The sequence below is a fragment of the Cryptococcus neoformans genome, assembly GCF_000091045.1.
Source record: "Cryptococcus neoformans var. neoformans JEC21 chromosome 6 sequence".
Classification (NCBI taxonomy): domain Eukaryota; kingdom Fungi; phylum Basidiomycota; class Tremellomycetes; order Tremellales; family Cryptococcaceae; genus Cryptococcus; species Cryptococcus deneoformans.
Window position 1 is genome coordinate 249,754 of NC_006691.1, and position 17,258 is coordinate 267,011.

General features: G+C 49.1%; 2 protein-coding genes across 2 annotated transcripts; both read right to left on the reverse strand.

The window, feature by feature from the left end:
* Positions 1 to 64: 64 nt before the first annotated feature.
* On the reverse strand, positions 65 to 15,419 carry CNF00790 (motor, putative). The gene is made up of 23 exons (XM_571532.2): positions 15,201 to 15,419; positions 14,995 to 15,138; positions 14,412 to 14,935; positions 14,021 to 14,354; positions 13,836 to 13,962; positions 13,582 to 13,781; positions 13,279 to 13,524; positions 12,381 to 13,220; positions 11,762 to 12,325; positions 11,610 to 11,707; positions 10,582 to 11,559; positions 10,308 to 10,528; positions 10,080 to 10,259; positions 8,067 to 10,022; positions 7,552 to 8,007; positions 5,622 to 7,500; positions 4,862 to 5,568; positions 2,527 to 4,807; positions 2,374 to 2,476; positions 1,265 to 2,320; positions 1,060 to 1,211; positions 532 to 1,006; positions 65 to 474 (listed from the first exon to the last, which is right to left on the reverse strand). Exons 1-23 carry the CDS (start codon positions 15,310 to 15,312, stop codon positions 218 to 220), a joined length of 13,890 nt encoding a protein of 4,629 aa, XP_571532.1. The 5' UTR covers positions 15,313 to 15,419; the 3' UTR covers positions 65 to 217.
* Positions 15,420 to 15,529: 110 nt separating this feature from the next.
* Positions 15,530 to 17,143, reverse strand: CNF00800 (hypothetical protein). Its single transcript, XM_571530.2, has 2 exons — positions 16,976 to 17,143; positions 15,530 to 16,925 (listed from the first exon to the last, which is right to left on the reverse strand). The coding sequence occupies exons 1-2, from the start codon at positions 17,024 to 17,026 to the stop codon at positions 15,867 to 15,869; spliced, it is 1,110 nt and encodes a 369-aa protein (XP_571530.1). The 5' UTR covers positions 17,027 to 17,143; the 3' UTR covers positions 15,530 to 15,866.
* Positions 17,144 to 17,258: the final 115 nt, after the last annotated feature.

A 17,258-nucleotide genomic window follows, 5' to 3' on the forward strand; every position in this document is an offset into this window, starting at 1 on the left:
TCGTCGTATCCTAGGCCCCTTCCGCTGTCTGCGTTGAAAAATAACTTCATGAGCTGTACTTCACGAGCTGTGCATAGCGTAGATTAAAGAGATCTGAGCATACAGATATCGTACATGTTGTCTTCATCTCATTAAATCTCGTCAACTGAATTTGGTCTACTTATGTCATATACTACACAAATGTTCAAACATTCTCCTGTCCATACTTCCAGATTTACTAAGCGGCAGTCAAACATACACCTCTCTGAACAATCACGTCACCATCTTCTTCGTCCGTCTCCAGATCCACACTAAAGAGCACATCATTCCTGTCGCCATTGAGGTACACTGGGAGGTTCACCAGCGTAGCACCGCTTGTCCGAGGAGCCTCATCGTGTCGTTTCCAGGTGAGCTGAGATGGTGGTAGAAGGATGGCTTGGCCTTCGTTAAGCTGCAAGCGACCAGAAGTCCACGAGGCACCCTGTAAAGTAAGGCCTAGAATGATGCAGGTTAATGTCGAACTCGAGAACGACATAATAAAGGGTAGCATACCTTGGATAGCGAACGCGCCTTGACCACCTGTTTGCGAAATATCCATGCTCAGAACCAGCTGCTCCAACGACCATCCTCTTTCATGAGCAACCGCCTGCCTTGTGGCGGTGATATAAGCCTCTGGTTGGAACAAGCCGCCAAGCCAAACATCCTGTTGTGCTTCCACTGCACCGTCGGCCAATCGCTCAAGCTGTGCCAGTCTAGCAGCAAGGTTGTTGATATACTGGTTGACCGCCGTTCCGCGGGGCATCTTGAATTTGCACCAATGAGCAGGAACAGTACCCTTGTTGAGATCGGACATGAGAGCGCGCAACTCGTTGGTCTGCTTTAGGTCACCGAGGCAAACCTGGATAAGGTCAAAGAGGTCATGTCGGATACGCTTGAGGAGCTTCGAGCCAGTAGAAACTTCACGGGCAAAGAATCGAGACAAAGGCGAATGGGCATGAGAGAGCTCATGTGGAGTAGATGACAACGCCTGGCGGTAAGGATAATTAGTTTATGGTGATGTGCTTATAGAAACGAGCGTACCTCAGGTAAGGTAGACAGCCATTCATCAGCATGACTCTTGAGTGATGTCATCCATGCGGGACGTCCAAAAGACACTCCGGAGACTGGGTCGCTGACATCTTCGTCATCCTCAGTGGTTCGCATCTTCCTCAATTTGACCATAATAGCATCACCTATGCCGCATATCAGTCACAGACTAATCTAGGCCGACACCTCTTTGACTTACCTTCGGCAGCAGCGACGACGCCCTCAGCAGATGGAGGCAAACTTAACCACGAGGGAGGTTCCCTTTCAGGCAATCCCTGAGCCCACTCAATGAAGTGGCTCATTTGAGTCCCCTCAGGAACTGACAAACTTGGTTGCCCATCGCCTAGTTCCACGAGCTTGAAGTCTGGGTCATACGCCCTGAGAGTGAATATCCTGTCAACAAACGCGTCCACCACCCTCTGGTCGTAATCAGAGTCGATCCTTCCTCCATATGCAGCTTGCTTGATGAGAGTTCGAATGGCAACCCAAGGAATCTGAGCAGGATCGACGTTAGCCTTGCCCTTGGCAAGAGCTGTAATCCAGGAATTGATGGTAGTGAGTGCAGCGTCAAAATCAGAGTCGTTGAACTCGTAACCCTTGCTCCAACCAAGAGGAAGGTAACGCAGACGCTCTTGCACGACGGAATGGAACCACGCGAGGAGGAAAAAGAGTCGAGGCTGCTCAGCAGGTCCAGAAGAGGAGAGACTTTGAGGGATGCCACGGAGAGTATCGAGCAAGTTTGCCCTCACACCGGGAGCTGGCTCGTTCATAATGATTCGTGATTGTCGAAGGATGTTGACAGGAATGACAGGATTGGTCTCCATAGTCAAGAAAAGGCGGAAGTCGTGGTTGGGTGAAAGACTGTGTAGTCTCTTTTCGAGCTGAGCTAGCCAGCCAGGAGCAAGGTGTACGTTTTTGAGTAGTACCCATGAGCCTGTTCTTGCTGCCTCTGCAATTGCTTGGTCTGCCAGAGTGAAACCTTCTGCAGAGCCCAACGCGACAGATGTACAACTGACCCCCATTGATCGGCAGAGATTCTCGACACGGTAGCTGGCATCGTAACCGGGTACCGAGGCGAAAGCGACAGGGTGAGTGGGCCCAACTTGTTCGGTAACAATAGCTTGAACGTCATAATCTGCCTGAGCTGCAAGGTCGACGTCGAAAGCAAGATCAGCGAATATTGTCATTGATTGAAGAAGTCTGTCAGGACGGAAGATTTTGATTACAAGCATTCGTCTTGCGGCTGTGAACAAGGCTGGGGCGTTTGTTAGCGCAGGCTAATAACATTGAGCATGAGCTTGATCTTACCGTCACCCTCACTCCAGGGCCATGGTACATCCTTCTCTGGCTGTGCCGCCGCCATGAATGATCTCCATCTCTCTTCATTATTAATCAAATCCTGTTCGAAAACCTATAGTCTTATTAGCGTTTCCCCCTTCCATCAATTTTTTTCTAACCTACTTTGCTCATCTCCCCACCCAAAATTCCGTCTAAGCTCTTCTTCTGCTCCATTGTCAGTTTCAAATCTTTCGCTATGCCTCCGGAAGGTACTTCTAATACAGCATCCAATTCTTGTAACACCTTTGGCCCCTCTTCACCTCGCAACCTCAGCTTCGCCAGAGTTACGGACAACACAAGATAATCGGTGTGTAAGAGTGATCTGGAAGTGCGCTGGAAAGCTGTGAGGAAGATGTCTTGCAGAAGAATCGATTTGCGTATTTCCATATCGGAAACATCTTTGAGACGCGGGTTGTGCAAGAGAACGTAATCGAAAATTTCAAGGAAATAGTCAAGCGAGAACTGATAGAAGTGATTGATGGACGCTAGTTGTTCCAAAGTGAAAAAAATACCGCTGCAGGCTTGAGCAAGAGGTTGATACTCTCCAGTGACAGCCTCTACTTCTCGCATGACAACCTCTGTGTCTTCCACTTTCCGAGTGATTTCCGCGGCCTCCTTTTTCAGCACTTCAAGAGTCTCGATGACTTTGTCATCATCCAGGATGCTTCCAGTAGACTCATTAAGTGCCTGCAAGAGTGATCTTTCAAGGTGATTGAGTCGTAATCTGAATTCTCCTTGCAGCTTCATCAGATCAGTGCGTTTTTGATCGACTTTGGGACGCTCGGCTTTGAGAACCTTGTCGAGAGCCTGTGTCTGTAAACTACTCCTAGTCATAGTAAAGTTGACGAATGTCACGCGACTGCAGATATCCGGAGAGAACTCGACAGACGGGTCTCGCGTCGACAGGAACATGGTAAATGCAGGGGAGAAGTCGATGTCTTGGTTGCCAATACGAATGAGGACTCGTCCGCCAGTACGACGAAGCTCGCGGTTGAGGACCGAGTTAAGAATGGGGTCCAAGTTCTCAACGTCTTGGATAAGAAGTGGGTTACCAAAACGCAAAGCACTCTCGAGCTTCTTGAGGAAGGATTCATCAAGGAAGCTAGTGACGGTGATTTTGCGGTCACGATACTCGTTTTGGAGGAATGCCGTAGCCTGGCCAGTGGGGTCAACAATGAGAGGGTAACGATTGTATCGCTTGAGCATGACAGCATTCTCGATACAAAGATTATCGGCGGGAAGAGCATTGGCCTGCCAGCCAAGTCGCTCGTCAGCGGTGGATAAAAATTCTGACAAAGCAAGATCATGCTTGTAGCTGATACCTGCTTCTGACAGATGATCCGTCCACTCCCTCTTCATCAGATCACGGTAATGCTGGTCAAAGAAGCCGCTGTACGCGAGGAATGCCGCAGACACCATGACGTCTCCAACAATTGTCCCCATCTCCGTCTCGAAGGTCTTGCTGCCAATATCCCAACGCTCCTGTTCAGAAGACAAACTCTGCAACAGCGTCATACTCCTGTCTACCTTGGTCTGAACCCGATCCATTTCGCTTTTGATGGATTGAGTCTCACTGATCAGCAACGCATATTCATCCTTGTACCTGGCGATACTTGATTCTAATTCTGCAATGGTGTCCATGGCAACCTGAACCTGTTGCTTTGTGGCGTCGGCTTGCTTCTCGAGTGAGGCCACTTCTTGTCGGAGGGGGGCGACCTTCTCAAGGATCTCAGAGTAACGCACTTGCGCGATGACCCACTGAACTAAAGGGCCACAAGCTCGACTTGCCCGGTTGACCGTCTCGAAGTTAAATGCTGGTTTGGAGATGTAATCTCGGTTCATGCGGTCCCGCACGACCTTAGACATTTTCTTAGTATCAAAGTTTTGGATACTTGAGATGAAATCCTCTCGACGGATGATGCCTTGTACTGCCCTCCAGCTGTCGATTTGATGGCCCAAAACAGTACAAGCCGATTCCATTGCCATCTTAACAGCCTCAGGAGGGTTGGCCATAGATCGAACTTCAGACAAATGTTGTTTTTTGATATTGCCGACAGCAGCCAATGCTTCAAGAACCGCGGGCTCAGCCAGAGCCAGATCTTCTTTGACAACTTCCTGCCTTTGACGAATGAATTCGTCTTGACGTTCGAGCGCTGCCTGAATATCTATTGATGCAGCTTTCTTGGCCTCCGCTTCCTGCTGATCTGTCACCATTTGCTTGAGCTTTTGATTCGCTTCATCATTCTTCGCTTCGAGCTGAGAGCTCTTGGCGGCAAGGCTGTGGCGTAATTCTTCAACTTGACTGACAGTCTCTCGCAATTTATCCAGACCAACGTTGAGGTGCCGCTGTTGTTCTTCGAGATCTTCCTTCTTCTCATTGAATAACCTGACATAATGATTGATACTACGCATTTGATCAGCAAGGTGCGCACATCAATAACAAAAACAGCAAACGGACAAATCGAGGAAATGTCTAGGTGTAACATGGTTGTACTTCCCTTGTCTCTTCGCCAGCTTCGTCGTCAAGCTTTGCATCGACTGATGCACGTACACCATAGCGTTGACAACGGCCTGTCGATGAGATGGTGGGACTGGAATATCACGATAAACGATTGGGAAGGATGCGCTGGGTACGTAGGATGCCACATCAAGATCAAGAGTTTGAGTGAACTCAAGGCCAACCTGGTAAAGGGCTTGGTCAGACCAGTCACCAAACCAGTCGAGTACACAACGGTTGAAAAGAGCAGGGGATGTCGCAGCTCGAGACGCTAAACCGTTGGCGGGCGGATTCATGGTAAAAACAACGTGCAGGTTTCGAGCAACTTGTTGAGTAAACCAGCGATAGAGTTCTTCATGAGAGTCAAGCATGAGACCATCTCGCTGTGACCCTTCCTTACAAGCTGTCATGAGCGCAGCATATTCGTCGCCCTCAAAAAGACCAGGGACCTCGGCATTTGCCAAGAGTGTATTCATACGCTCAAGGAAGCCGGAATCCAAGACGTTGGATTCATCCATGATGAAACAGATCTTCTCACCCTTGCAACCGGCTCGTCGAAGAACAGTTCGAAGATCTTCATCGAAGTCTGCTCCGGTATACTTATTGGATACCTTGATTTGGTAGATACTGAGGCCATTCATCCATGCAACAAAGCGAGATAGAGTCGTCTTAAAGGCAAAGATCATTAGCTGTGATTGCGCATCATCATGTGGGTACTTACTTTGCCTCCGCCGCTGACACCGATAAGCAACAGATGGCCTTGAATCTGTCTAAATACCCGATCAATCCTCAAAACGTGGTCCAGGACATCGTTGAACAACACTAATTGCACATCCAATTCTTCTTCGTAGAACACCCTTAGCCTTGCCTTCGTATACTCTCGTAACTGATCGCGGTTGACTGGAATGTAGTTTCTTGATGTCCAGTTCGAGAAGAGGATAGGGCGGGCAAGTGCATCTGACACGTCAACGCTAGGGAAATACTCAGAAACAATGGCGTCAATGAGGTCATCTGTCCACTGTTTCTCCTCTTCCGCGACCAGTCGATCCTGAAATAATCGTAGCGCTTCATGAGCCCACACTCGTACTAAGCCCTCAACAGAAAGTGTCTCCAAAGGCTTAATAGCTTCGTAAATACCTCGGCTCCATCGTGTGAGCTCTCGAGGGCTGTAAATATAATGGGCCTGAATATCGGCGGTGAAGCGCTTCTGAGAAGCAAGGTAGAAGGATACCATAGCGTCTGTGAGGGCGCCAGAGTGCCCACGGAGGATGGGAATGACTTTGAGGAGGGCCCGGTTAAAGGTGCCATAAATTTGCTTGAGTGAAATTTCGCCGGGATAATCGACCATGACAACAGGTGCGTGACGCATGAATCGGTGACTGAGGGGCACTCGACCAGGGTCGGTAGGGGGGTTACAGGCACCGACGAATTGAATTCGTTCCATCTTAACCCAGGATAGATCGGAAGTCCTCCAGAAGCCATTACACTCCATCAACTGACGAAGGAAAGAGATAACTCTCTGAGTACCATACTTGTCAATGGCTGGCAAGTTGATCTCATCACAGAAGACAACAAGCCAGCGACCAATTTGAGTAGGCGCAAGGACAACACCGTTGGGTGTCTTCCGGTACTCGCAATACTGCTCGAAAGTCTTGAGGATAAGCTCAGGAGTAGTGGCACTAGAGAAGTTCAAGCCGACAACTTCAAGGTCTGGAAGCTTTCGCAGAGCACTGAATAAAGTCATGGTTTTACCGGAACCAGGAGGACCACAAAGAATGAGGGGTTTGTGTTCGGCCAACCAGCTGTACAAGACCTCCTCATGGCGCACAGTGTCGATAGTAGGGATGACGACATCTGCTGAGGTGATAGCATGCGTCTCCACCTCAATAGTGGGTACACGAGACTGCCAAGCAACCCAGGCAGCAGACGAAACATCGACATCGTAGTCGATCAGAGAAGCGCCAGGACCAAGGGGAGGTGTTTCTATGCCTGATTCCTGCACCAAATACTTGCCCATTTCGGCCCTTATTTCGAGTTTAGCATCGCCAACGAACGCCCAAATAATGTTAAGCAAAAGACGACGCAAAACGTAGACTTCAACTTTTTCAGTAGAAAGCGGAAAGTCTGAGTGGCGAGTGTTATACTCCAGAACGTGACGAATGGTAGCTTTGAGCAAGGAGAAGAGGGTGTTCAGGGCTCGAGCCGAAGTGAACTCCATAATGTGCTCTGATTTCGCCGCGTATTCTAATGCCTTGTTCACGAGACCTTCTTGTTGGAAGTGAGGTTTGAGCATGCCCACTATTTGTCGTTGAACATCAAGATGTCGACTTGCGACTGTATCTGAATCAACACCCGTCGCGTAATCCAATGTCTCGTCTTCATCTGTTCCGATAGGAAGCACAGCAATCATATCGAGATGATGACTGTAAATCATGGAGGTGTCTATGACATCGTCGCTGAACCAGATCATGCCACATCGACTGACAGTTGCGAGTGTGGCGTAACGGAGATGCTCTACCTCAAACATGATGCGGACATTAGGGGGGAGGTTGAGCCTTTCACCGTTAGGGAGAGTCAAGAGCTTATTGTCATCGAGAACACTAGAGATCAATCAGCGCCCGTGAACACTTGACTCGATGATAAAAGGATACCTATTAAGGTTTTCAACCCATTCAGGGTCGACATCGCCGTCAAATATAATCCAATGTCTCTTCGCTGTCTCTCCTCGAACGTTATCCACAATCTTCCTTAGGATATGAGTGAAAAGACCATCGTTCCACTCCCTTGTCGTCGAATCGAGAGTGCCATACAAGGCCTCTTTGTCAATAGCTTTAGGGTCTATCACATAAGAAGTCCCTTCGATACCATCCAATCGCTCAAGAGCGGCAAGAAGCACTTGCCAGGCCTGCGTTTTACCGGAGCCTGAGAGTCCAACCATCATAAGACCATGGGAGATATTCTGGATTTGGTACAGTTGAATAACCTTTTCGAGCCATGATTCCTTTGCAATAAGGTGCCGTTCTTTGCACACCTCGTCGAGTTTGACCTTGAGTGCATCGAGATTGACAGGGACATACTCTACGCCTGGGAAGACATCCTCAAGCAGACTTAGAGAATAGAGGCAGTGATCAGCGCCGCATGTCAAAGGCAAAAAGATTGAACTTACGCTTTGAGCAAAGGTACATCATCTGCAACAAGCTTCGGCACGATCGTTTCCGTCACACTTTGAATCATGATTTGTTGCTCAACGAAACCGTCAGTTCCCGAATCTGTCCCGTCACCCTGCCCAAGCGCAAGATGCCTATCCCGTTTTAAAATACCTGCACTGGCCAGAACTGATTTGAGAGCACGCAAACCAAAGTCATAATGCGGTTGGTCAGAAAGCTGTTCCGCGCAGAGGTTGAAAAAGGGCACCACTTTGGAGGCCAGAACTTCCGCAGTTCGGAAACCCTTTGAAAATAAGAGAACTTGTGCAATCAACTCCTGGTCAGGTCGGGTCATAGCCATACTTCGGAAAAGTTTCTTGAGGTTATCAGGAAGATTTGATCGACCGGCATAGCCGGGATTCATCGTGATGAAAATGCCGGTTCGAGAATTGATCTTGAGTTTTTTCCCCACTAACTCGATCTCTGCATCGGGGTTTGATGCAGCCTGAGCAAGGCCTTGTTGAATGCTCTGGACCTGCTGGGATACTGCTGACAAAATCCTCTCTTCAAGTCGGTTGAACTCATCGAAACATCCCCATGCACCCACTTGACAAAGACCAATAAAAATACGACCCATGGCTTGGAAATCGAACGTTTCGTCACAACAAAACACTAACACAAAGCGACCCAGCTGAACACCAAGCGATTTGACGGACTCAGTTTTTCCAGTCCCAGCTGGACCGAAGGGCGATCCACCAAGTTGCTTATCAAGGGCTTGGGTCAAAGTAAGGTAACATCGGTCGGTAAGAGGAGTTTGAACAAGTCGGTCTGGGATTCCCAAGTATTCATAACCGTAAGGGAAAACAGCATCAGCCATACGGATTTCGAGTTTGAGCAGAGGGTCAGAGACATTCTCGTTCAGATAGAAGCGCATGTGGTAAAGCCAATCAAAGGAAGTCGTGCTCTTTGTACCGGAAGTGATAAGAGATCGGATGACGTCTCGTTGATGGACCAACTCGGTTATAAGATGTTCACACTTCCTCCTTTGCAAAACAGCAATATCTTGCAAAACAGTATCCGCCAGCAAATCAAGTGTTTGGGACACAAGAGCAAGCACGCTAGTGAGGCCAGCCGTGGCAATCGAAGACTCAATAAGATTAGTCCAAGCGACTTGAACCGCTAATACAACCAATTGTGCAGGATATGAGTCGGTCCAAGCAAGCAAATCGTCCAATGAGAGACTTGTATCAACCTTGAAGAAGCCGTTCAGCTCAGTTACGGCTTGAGAGAGGAGATATGCGAGAGAAAGACGCATCTCGGATTCGACTTTGGCGAGCCAGTCGTTGATCTTGGGGAAATCCTTTAAGACGACTGGAGTGCGGAAGTACACTTCTTCACCTTCTCGAGACGAGAATCCAAGCAACTGAGTCTCTTCTTCGTCCATTCGCAAGGTCGATATACCAGCAAACATCTTCTTGAGGTGTTTCATGATTCGACGGGTGTCTTTGCTATTACCGATAATCTCGAGCAGATCCTCATCGCCAACGAAGTAAAATCGAGGAAATGATGAACGTTCTTTCTCCAAGTATTCCCCCAATGCCTTCTGGATCTTTGTGAGAAGATCCGCCAACCGCTCGAGGTTCTTCTGGATACCCTGAATGTTCAGGACGTCAAGAACAAAGGGAGATTTGTTGACTCGCTTCATAACAGTCAAGAACTCAGAGTTGATGTTCTGGAAACGAGCACTTTCCACAGGCAGAAGGTGTTTGATGTCGGCACTGCCGGAAAAGATCCCTTCAAGATAGACCCATTGACGCTGGACATCAATCCATACATCAAATAAGACATGGATGCGGTTGAGTTTGTCCTCCCAAGAGGCAGCATCTTCTTCAAATATTCTGTAGTACGGAGACATACGCATGGCTGTCAGAGAGTTGAGATGCTCGCCGCATTTGTTGAAAAGATCATCCCAGCCGCTGTGTCACACATTAATTATCCGCAGGAAAGTCTAGGAAAACCTCATCAGAACTTACCGGATTAGTCGGCATTTGTTTTGATAGTTGATCAGATCCAGAGAGTAGGAAGTCCAAGTCTCTTTGACCTGCTTGATGAATTCCTCCAGCGCCATCTCACCCTGAGCCTGAACAACAACTTCTTTAATGAGGGCCTCATTACGCCTCAAATCGAGATCGTAAACTTGGCCAAGGGTCATTCTGTAAATTCGGTTAGCTTTGGGGTCTCCGAAGAGATGAAACACTCACGAAGGCGCCTGATGTGTTGGCATCCTCAAAGCCTTGTACAGCTTGGACCAATGTCTCTCCCTCAAAGCCTCAGACTTCAATTCCCCAATGAGGGCGTTCGATTTGAGGAGCGTCTTAATGGTATCTTGGACATACTCAAATGCAGCATATTGGCGCATGCGGCTTGGCATATCTCGAGTAGAAGAAAGAATAGCGTCAAGCTCTTGGCGAAGTTTCCGGGGCTGTAATCATAAATCATTTAGTTAGAAACATTACTCTCGTCAACGAGACGCACCTGGACAGCAGTCCACAACGTTTCGCGCAATTGTGCCAGCCTTCCCCATATGCCCGACAGCGCGGTCCACACTGCTTTTAGGTCTCTCAGTTCTTCATTAACAGGTTGCAGGCGGTCATCTTTGGCGTGTTCCAGGTCAAGTGCCTCCTTCGCTCGACAGACAAGATTGTACTCCTCTAGAAGGCGGGCCAGACGACCTTCGAACACATTGAGTGTGTTGATAGCAGTCTCCGCTTTGATACTGCCTTGGAGAGGCTTGTTTTCCTCCCACTCTGCGATAAAGTCCCGAATCCGCTGGTCAATGACCTTGTCTTCGGCAACAATCTTTAATTGTAGACCGGCAACCTGCTCCTTGATTGAGTCGTCTTTCCTTTTGAGGATCTCTGAAAAAGCACCCCATTCGCCCTGAATCTGGTCGATATACAGCCAATCGGTAGGGAACGAGTATCTCTGCCTCTCAAGAGTCTTCTGTCCTCGATCGAACTCTTCAATTTCGGGACCCCACTTTTGTACCTTCCTCTTAAGGTCCTGTACAAAAGTGATGAACGACACGGCCCGAGCTGTAGAGCTTCCCTCGATGGCAAGCCCTTCAAGGTCGGTACGGGCCTTGAGGATGGCATTGTACGTGTCCTTCATGCATACGCCAAGCTTGGCACCGTACCTTGCAAGCAACTCACGTTGCCACGAATCGTACTTGGCGTTGACCTTGCTCTGCGCGTTCGCATAATCGATCACGCATGCACCAAAGTCCTTCTTAGTGTCGGCAGTATCAAAAGTCGAGCGAGTCTGGCGAATGTCGGAAAGGAGCTGTCCCCAGTCGGCAAGAGAGTCACCGAGGCGACTGTAAACGTATTCGGCTTCGAGATCCCAAAGTGACTGGAACTGGAGCCACTTGTTGACATAGGAGCTGACAGTCTGCACTTTGTCTTCAATGAGAGCCAGGGGCTTTTCGAGAGTGCCATCAGCAAACGAGGTAAGCTGTCACATGAATCATCAGCCGTGTTCCTTGCTTGTGGAAACGAACGCACCAAGCCAACATATGTGGTCTCTTCCAAGCTTGCCTCCTCCACCTGGAGACTGATTTCATATCTTGAGCTCCTAATCCTACCGAGATTACATATCACGCCTGTACCAGATATCAGCTTTCTTCTACTTCGACATACAAGATTGAAAATTTTACCCAGAGCATCCTGGAATTGACCCAACCATTCCTGTCTGGCCAGCTCGATAGGAGGGTCAAGGTAGATGACTTGATTTCTGATCCTGATCTCGTGGACCAAAGGTTCGATCTTCATGTCACCCTTTGGCCCATTACCTCCAGGAACGGTGGCATCCCAGCCAGCGGCTTCCTCATCCTTACCAAACTCAGCACACCAGATTTCGATGGCGTTGACCAGCCTCTCGCACAAAACCTTGTCAATTTTCTCGTTCAGAGTTGCCACCCAGGCATCAAGGTTGCTATAATTTTCCAAGTTGAGATGATCAATGGTCTTCTGTATTTGGCCGAGCAATGATGAAAATGTGTCGGGAGTGTACTCGCAGACAGCAAGCTCTTCGACGATCCTGTTGATATCCGTGTAGATCTCGATAAGGGCATTGGCTTTGTCTTGCAAAAGGGACACGACGCTCGCAAATTCACGGACGAAGAGAAAATGACGAGACTCGCGGCTGTCGTTGGCAGAGCCTGGAAGGAAGCGATGACCTTCATAGGCATTGACAAGATGGTCCCACTGCATCTTGATACCTACCATATAACGTCAGCTCGTTGCTTGCACACATCGGGGTAGTAAAGAACTTACCCCTCTCAATCATCTGCAGAGCATGCGATCTGTAACTCGCTAACAAGATAGCTACGTCAGGATTACTCTCGATCAACTCTAAAGTCTGCGTATAAGTCTTCACGCTTTCCATCAGACTGACGGCATGGGGATAAACCCGCTTTGCATCCTTTGCCTTGTGACTGATAGTCAATGGAACAGGGAAGCCAAGCCAAATCAGGGATCGAACTTCTTTGAAAAGGGCAATGACTTGAGGGTCGAATTGCACGACCAGCTGGAGTTGTCCTTGGGCATTTGTTGCAGTAGCACGGGTGCGGATCACGTCAAAGAGACGACCGGTGATAGTAAGGTTGCCTCGCTTGGTGATATCGCTGATCCAAGCATCATAAAGCGGCCTAGTATCGAGCTTGGTTCGGAAGGACGCGCTTTCCATTTGAAGTTTGTGGCCCTCTGCGTACGATTCCCACCCTTTGCCCAACACGTCCTCTACACGTTTCATGTAAGTCAAAAGCTGACGTTCAATCTGGCGCGCCCATATGATGGCAGAGGACACGGACGGGAAATCTCGCATCTGAGACATGTGGTAAGCTTGTGAGTTTCGATAATTCTCAGTGAACTTTTGGCGGAGACGATGGATATCCTCCTTGACAGATTCAATGAGACGTGTCTGATACTCTTGAATGGCGCCACGAATCTTGGGTCGTACAAAAAGAGTGTTGAATTTGGAGAAAACTCTAAACATTTCTTGGGCATTTCTTGCTGTTGCAAGCTTGTCCCTCAGCCTCGATATGATCTGATTCTCGATTCTTGCTACTCGATCATTGTATGCCGTTTCAGCAGTATACCAGATCTCTGAACCCTCTAGACACTCTTAATCAGCGGCCATCTCTTGACACGGCTGGACGAGAACCAAACGTACCAGGCGAGACATCCAGCACATTCACATTTTTCACATTCTCGTAACTCAACCTTACTTCTTCCTCCATATCGATGTCAAACGGAACATCGTTACCCAGACCGCTGAACGATCTAGTAGAGCTGGTCATAACTCGGAGTTGCTCATGTGAGCGACGGAAGGCTCGGAGGTAGGTGATGCGTTCTTGGAGTTTGGCATGAATGGGGTTAATCTTGATGGAGATGAACTTTTCGGCCCTCTTCCTGGATACTACAGCACTTTGTCAATTTCGATATCCGTCAATGTGAGAAGGACCGTCATATGTACCTTCACGAGCAACGTTGGTGAAATCTTTCATATTCTCGTCCCAAGTAGCAAACACTTCTGCAGCTGTTGCCATCACTTCCTCAAACTTGGTGTAGTCCATGTACATCAGTCGTTGCGAACTGAGGACTTTGAGAAGTTGGTCATTGAAGTCTGAAGAGATGGCTTCGACCAGAGGGAGAGTGCGTCGGATGGGATAAGGCCTTTTAATGAGAGGTAAGTTTGGAAGACTCTCAACAAAGTCGGAAATAACTTACGAAAGCTTGAGCTTCTTGTTGATATGGGCAAAGATGAGGTAGATGGCGTCTTGAATCTTTTCAAGATCTGTTGCAGCCAAAAGCTCATCGAGCGGGAAATCTTTCATCAAGATGTTATGTTTGTGGACTGGGCATTTTCATCAGCAAGAACTCCCCATACCGACGGAGAATGAGAAATGACCTACCAAGGTCCGCAGCTTCCTTCAATCCGGTATCAGCAATGAAACTGACCGTCGCATGGAACCTTTTCGCATGCTTCAACACGTCCAACACAAGAGTCACTTCCTCTCCTCCCAGCTGTTGTTCGATTCCCTCGAGCGCATGCTCCATACTGGTCCAAAAATTGATCTCTTGGGACGCAGTCCCACTCGCGACGTCACGGTTGAGCTTGGTGACGGCTTGAATCTCCTTGATCCAAGAGTTGACGTCGGCTTGGAGTTTGTTGAGGAATAAAGGGTCTGAGAGCAGAGATTGAGGTTCAACAGCGTCGGGCGAGACACGTTGATTCGTGGCGTGGCACTACATGTATAGTCAGAAGGCTGCTTCAGTCATCAAAGAGAAGACAAGTTTACTCACGTGCGCGACAGCTTTACGAATAGCAGGATGCACGGACAAATGCACCTCTGGTATCTCCACATTCTGTTTCAGATGCAATAATGACAATTCCAGCTCTGCAAACTTCTTCTTTGTAACTGGAATACCCATTTGCGCCTCGTTGCCCTTCTTTCCCAACCCATCATGTGCTCCTCCATGCCCGGGAATGAGGCTCTGCTTCGAGCTCACGTACGAGTCGAACCACGGAGCCACACCCCAATGCACTAAACTGTGCAAACCATCATAAGGTGTGCTCTGAGCGCTGGCGTTGACGGTTGGAGTGGCAACGACCGTCGTCGTGCCCGAGGGGGTACCATCATCTTCAACCAAAGAGGGGGCAGTAAATGCAGAGGATAGTTGGAGGAAATGGAGTTGCGTCCCCAGAGGATTAAGAGAGTCGATCGTCGGGGAGGTCTTGATCAGTGCGAGGGTTGACAAGGTGTTGGGTGAGTGGGGAGGAGTGGGAGGGAGGTGAAGGCGATATGTGATCCGTGCGATGGGTGTGCCTGTTTTCCAAATACCCCATGTCAATCTAATGTCAATACTTGTGGAGAAGATGGCTCACCGTCTTCATCGACGTCGAGGTATCTCTCTCGGGTGATATATACGACCTGACAGCTGGCATCAGTAGCAAATCTTACCGTTTTTTCGTCAAAGTTGGGATCTTCAAATAGGCTATCTCCCAATTCCTGTGGCGTCGCAGACATCACTACGCGAGTGGTTCTAGTTAACGGCTACATTGCTACGCATGTTCTTGGATATAAGACGTACCAAGTGACAAGAGGCTTTGGAGGTAAGTCCTAAAGACGCCAACATCAAAGACCAATCCGCCTGACGTGGAAGGGGGTATAAGGGCCCCATCCTCGAGTTGGGACGAGGCCATTGTCTTGGTGTGATTTGGTAGCGGGTTGCAGGCCAGTGGGTATATAGGTGCGATTGGGCCTTGGGTAGGTTTGCTCTGTGGTTATGGCTCGGATTTGCAATAAATGCAGTAAAAAGTAAAAGCAAAAAGACGGCGACGACAGCAAACACCCAACAGGACTTCAGTTCGCGTTCGCGACGCGTTAGCTGAGGTGGAGGAGAAGCGGAATCAATTTTTGCGTGCATTGAATTATAGACTTGCATCGTGACAAAAGCAGAGCCGAAGTTTGAGAGTGCCGTGCATATGGAGCACACACTAGACACATCCATTTAACACCTGAAAATAAAGAGGGTATATAAACTAATCTAGATACGTTTCGTCTGGAAGGAAGGAAGATACGTAGGTATACCGGCACGGTAAGGCCATTTCAGAGATATAAGCGCTAAACAGAAAATGCCAATGTCCGGGAGCGTGTATAATTTATTGAAATCCTCTGTCAACAGAGGTAAAAGTAAGGATAACAAAAAGTTGAAAGATTACGATACAAATGGAATTATAATCTCTTCTAGAGAGACTTAGATAAGAAGACCCATGACACCCGCCACAACCGTCGCGCCAACGATCGCAGTCAAGCCGCTAAGACCGCCCTGACCAACAAACAAGCTTTCGGCGCCGGAAGAAGAGCCGTTGGAGGAGCTCAAGGTCGAGCCAACTTCAGAAGTGATGGCGTTGACGTACGCGGTGCCGCAAGTAGAGTTGATAGCAGACCAGAGGGCAGACTGGCCACCAAGGATAGGAGACTGCCTGAGACCAAGGGCATAGGGCATTTGAGTTTCCCATTTGATGTAAGCGACCATGACTTCGCGAGTGCAGGGGGTACAGAGGGCGCTAGAATCCATCGAGGACTGAAGGAAGAGGAAAGGAAGGTTGGTGTTCTTGTAGGTGGTAACATTGGGGGTGATGATGGTAGCCATGTTGACGGACTGAGCGGCACGTCGAGAGAGGACAGTGTCAAGGAATCGCTTCTTCAAAGAAGAGGCGGCGGAGGAGACCTCGATGTAGAGGTTGGAAACAGCAACCTCGACGGGAGAAAGGGCGCTGTCGGCCGCGGCAAAGCTGGCGAACAAGGCGGTGGCGTTGGTAGAAGCAGAGGCGTCGTCGGCGGCGGTGGAATTGGAAGCGGTGGAGTTGGAGGTGGAGATGGACTCGGACTGGACAATCTCGTTGACACAGTATTCCTGGTTGGAAGAGTCAACCGCGCAAACGGCGGCCTTCAAAGGGTTCACCACATAGAGAATGTCGTAAAGCTCCCTGACTTCCGAGTTGTACCCGGTGGACGAAGTCAACTCGGCGTAACATTCCGAGTAGAACTTGCCAAGCCATTTCCGGATAGTCGAGTCGTCACATCCGCCTGTGCCCTTGCAGATAGACGCCAACGTGTAGTTGATCGTGTCCTCTGTAAGATTAGCGGAGGCGACCGCGGTGGGCGAGAAGGAGGCAGTAGCGTTGATGAGGGGAGTGACGCATGATGAAAGGGTGGAGTCAGAGTTGAGCTCGGACAGGAAGGAAGAGCAGGAGGAGGTGATGTTGGCCGGGATGAGGATGCTTTCTGTGGAGTTTGCGGTGCTGTTAGACTGGGGCCGGGTTAGCGCCGACACTAAGGTGCAGTCTACAGTGCACGTACCTGTGCGGAGACGGCGCCGGCGAGGGCGAGGGCGAAAAGGGCGTACTTCATTGCGGCGTGCGGGTTAATGAGCGTGTGGGTGGCGGTGTGCCTTGTGAGTGAATCGGCTGGCGGATGGAGAAAGTGCTTGATGGATGGAGAAGGAAGAAAGAAAGACTGAAAAGAGGCGGTCAAAGCGTCTTCCCCGTTGTCCGTATCCAAACACAAACAACAGGTGCGACGCCCAGGCCTGACATATCGCCCGCCGCCGATTAATTTTCGTCCCCTAAAATACACGTGCATC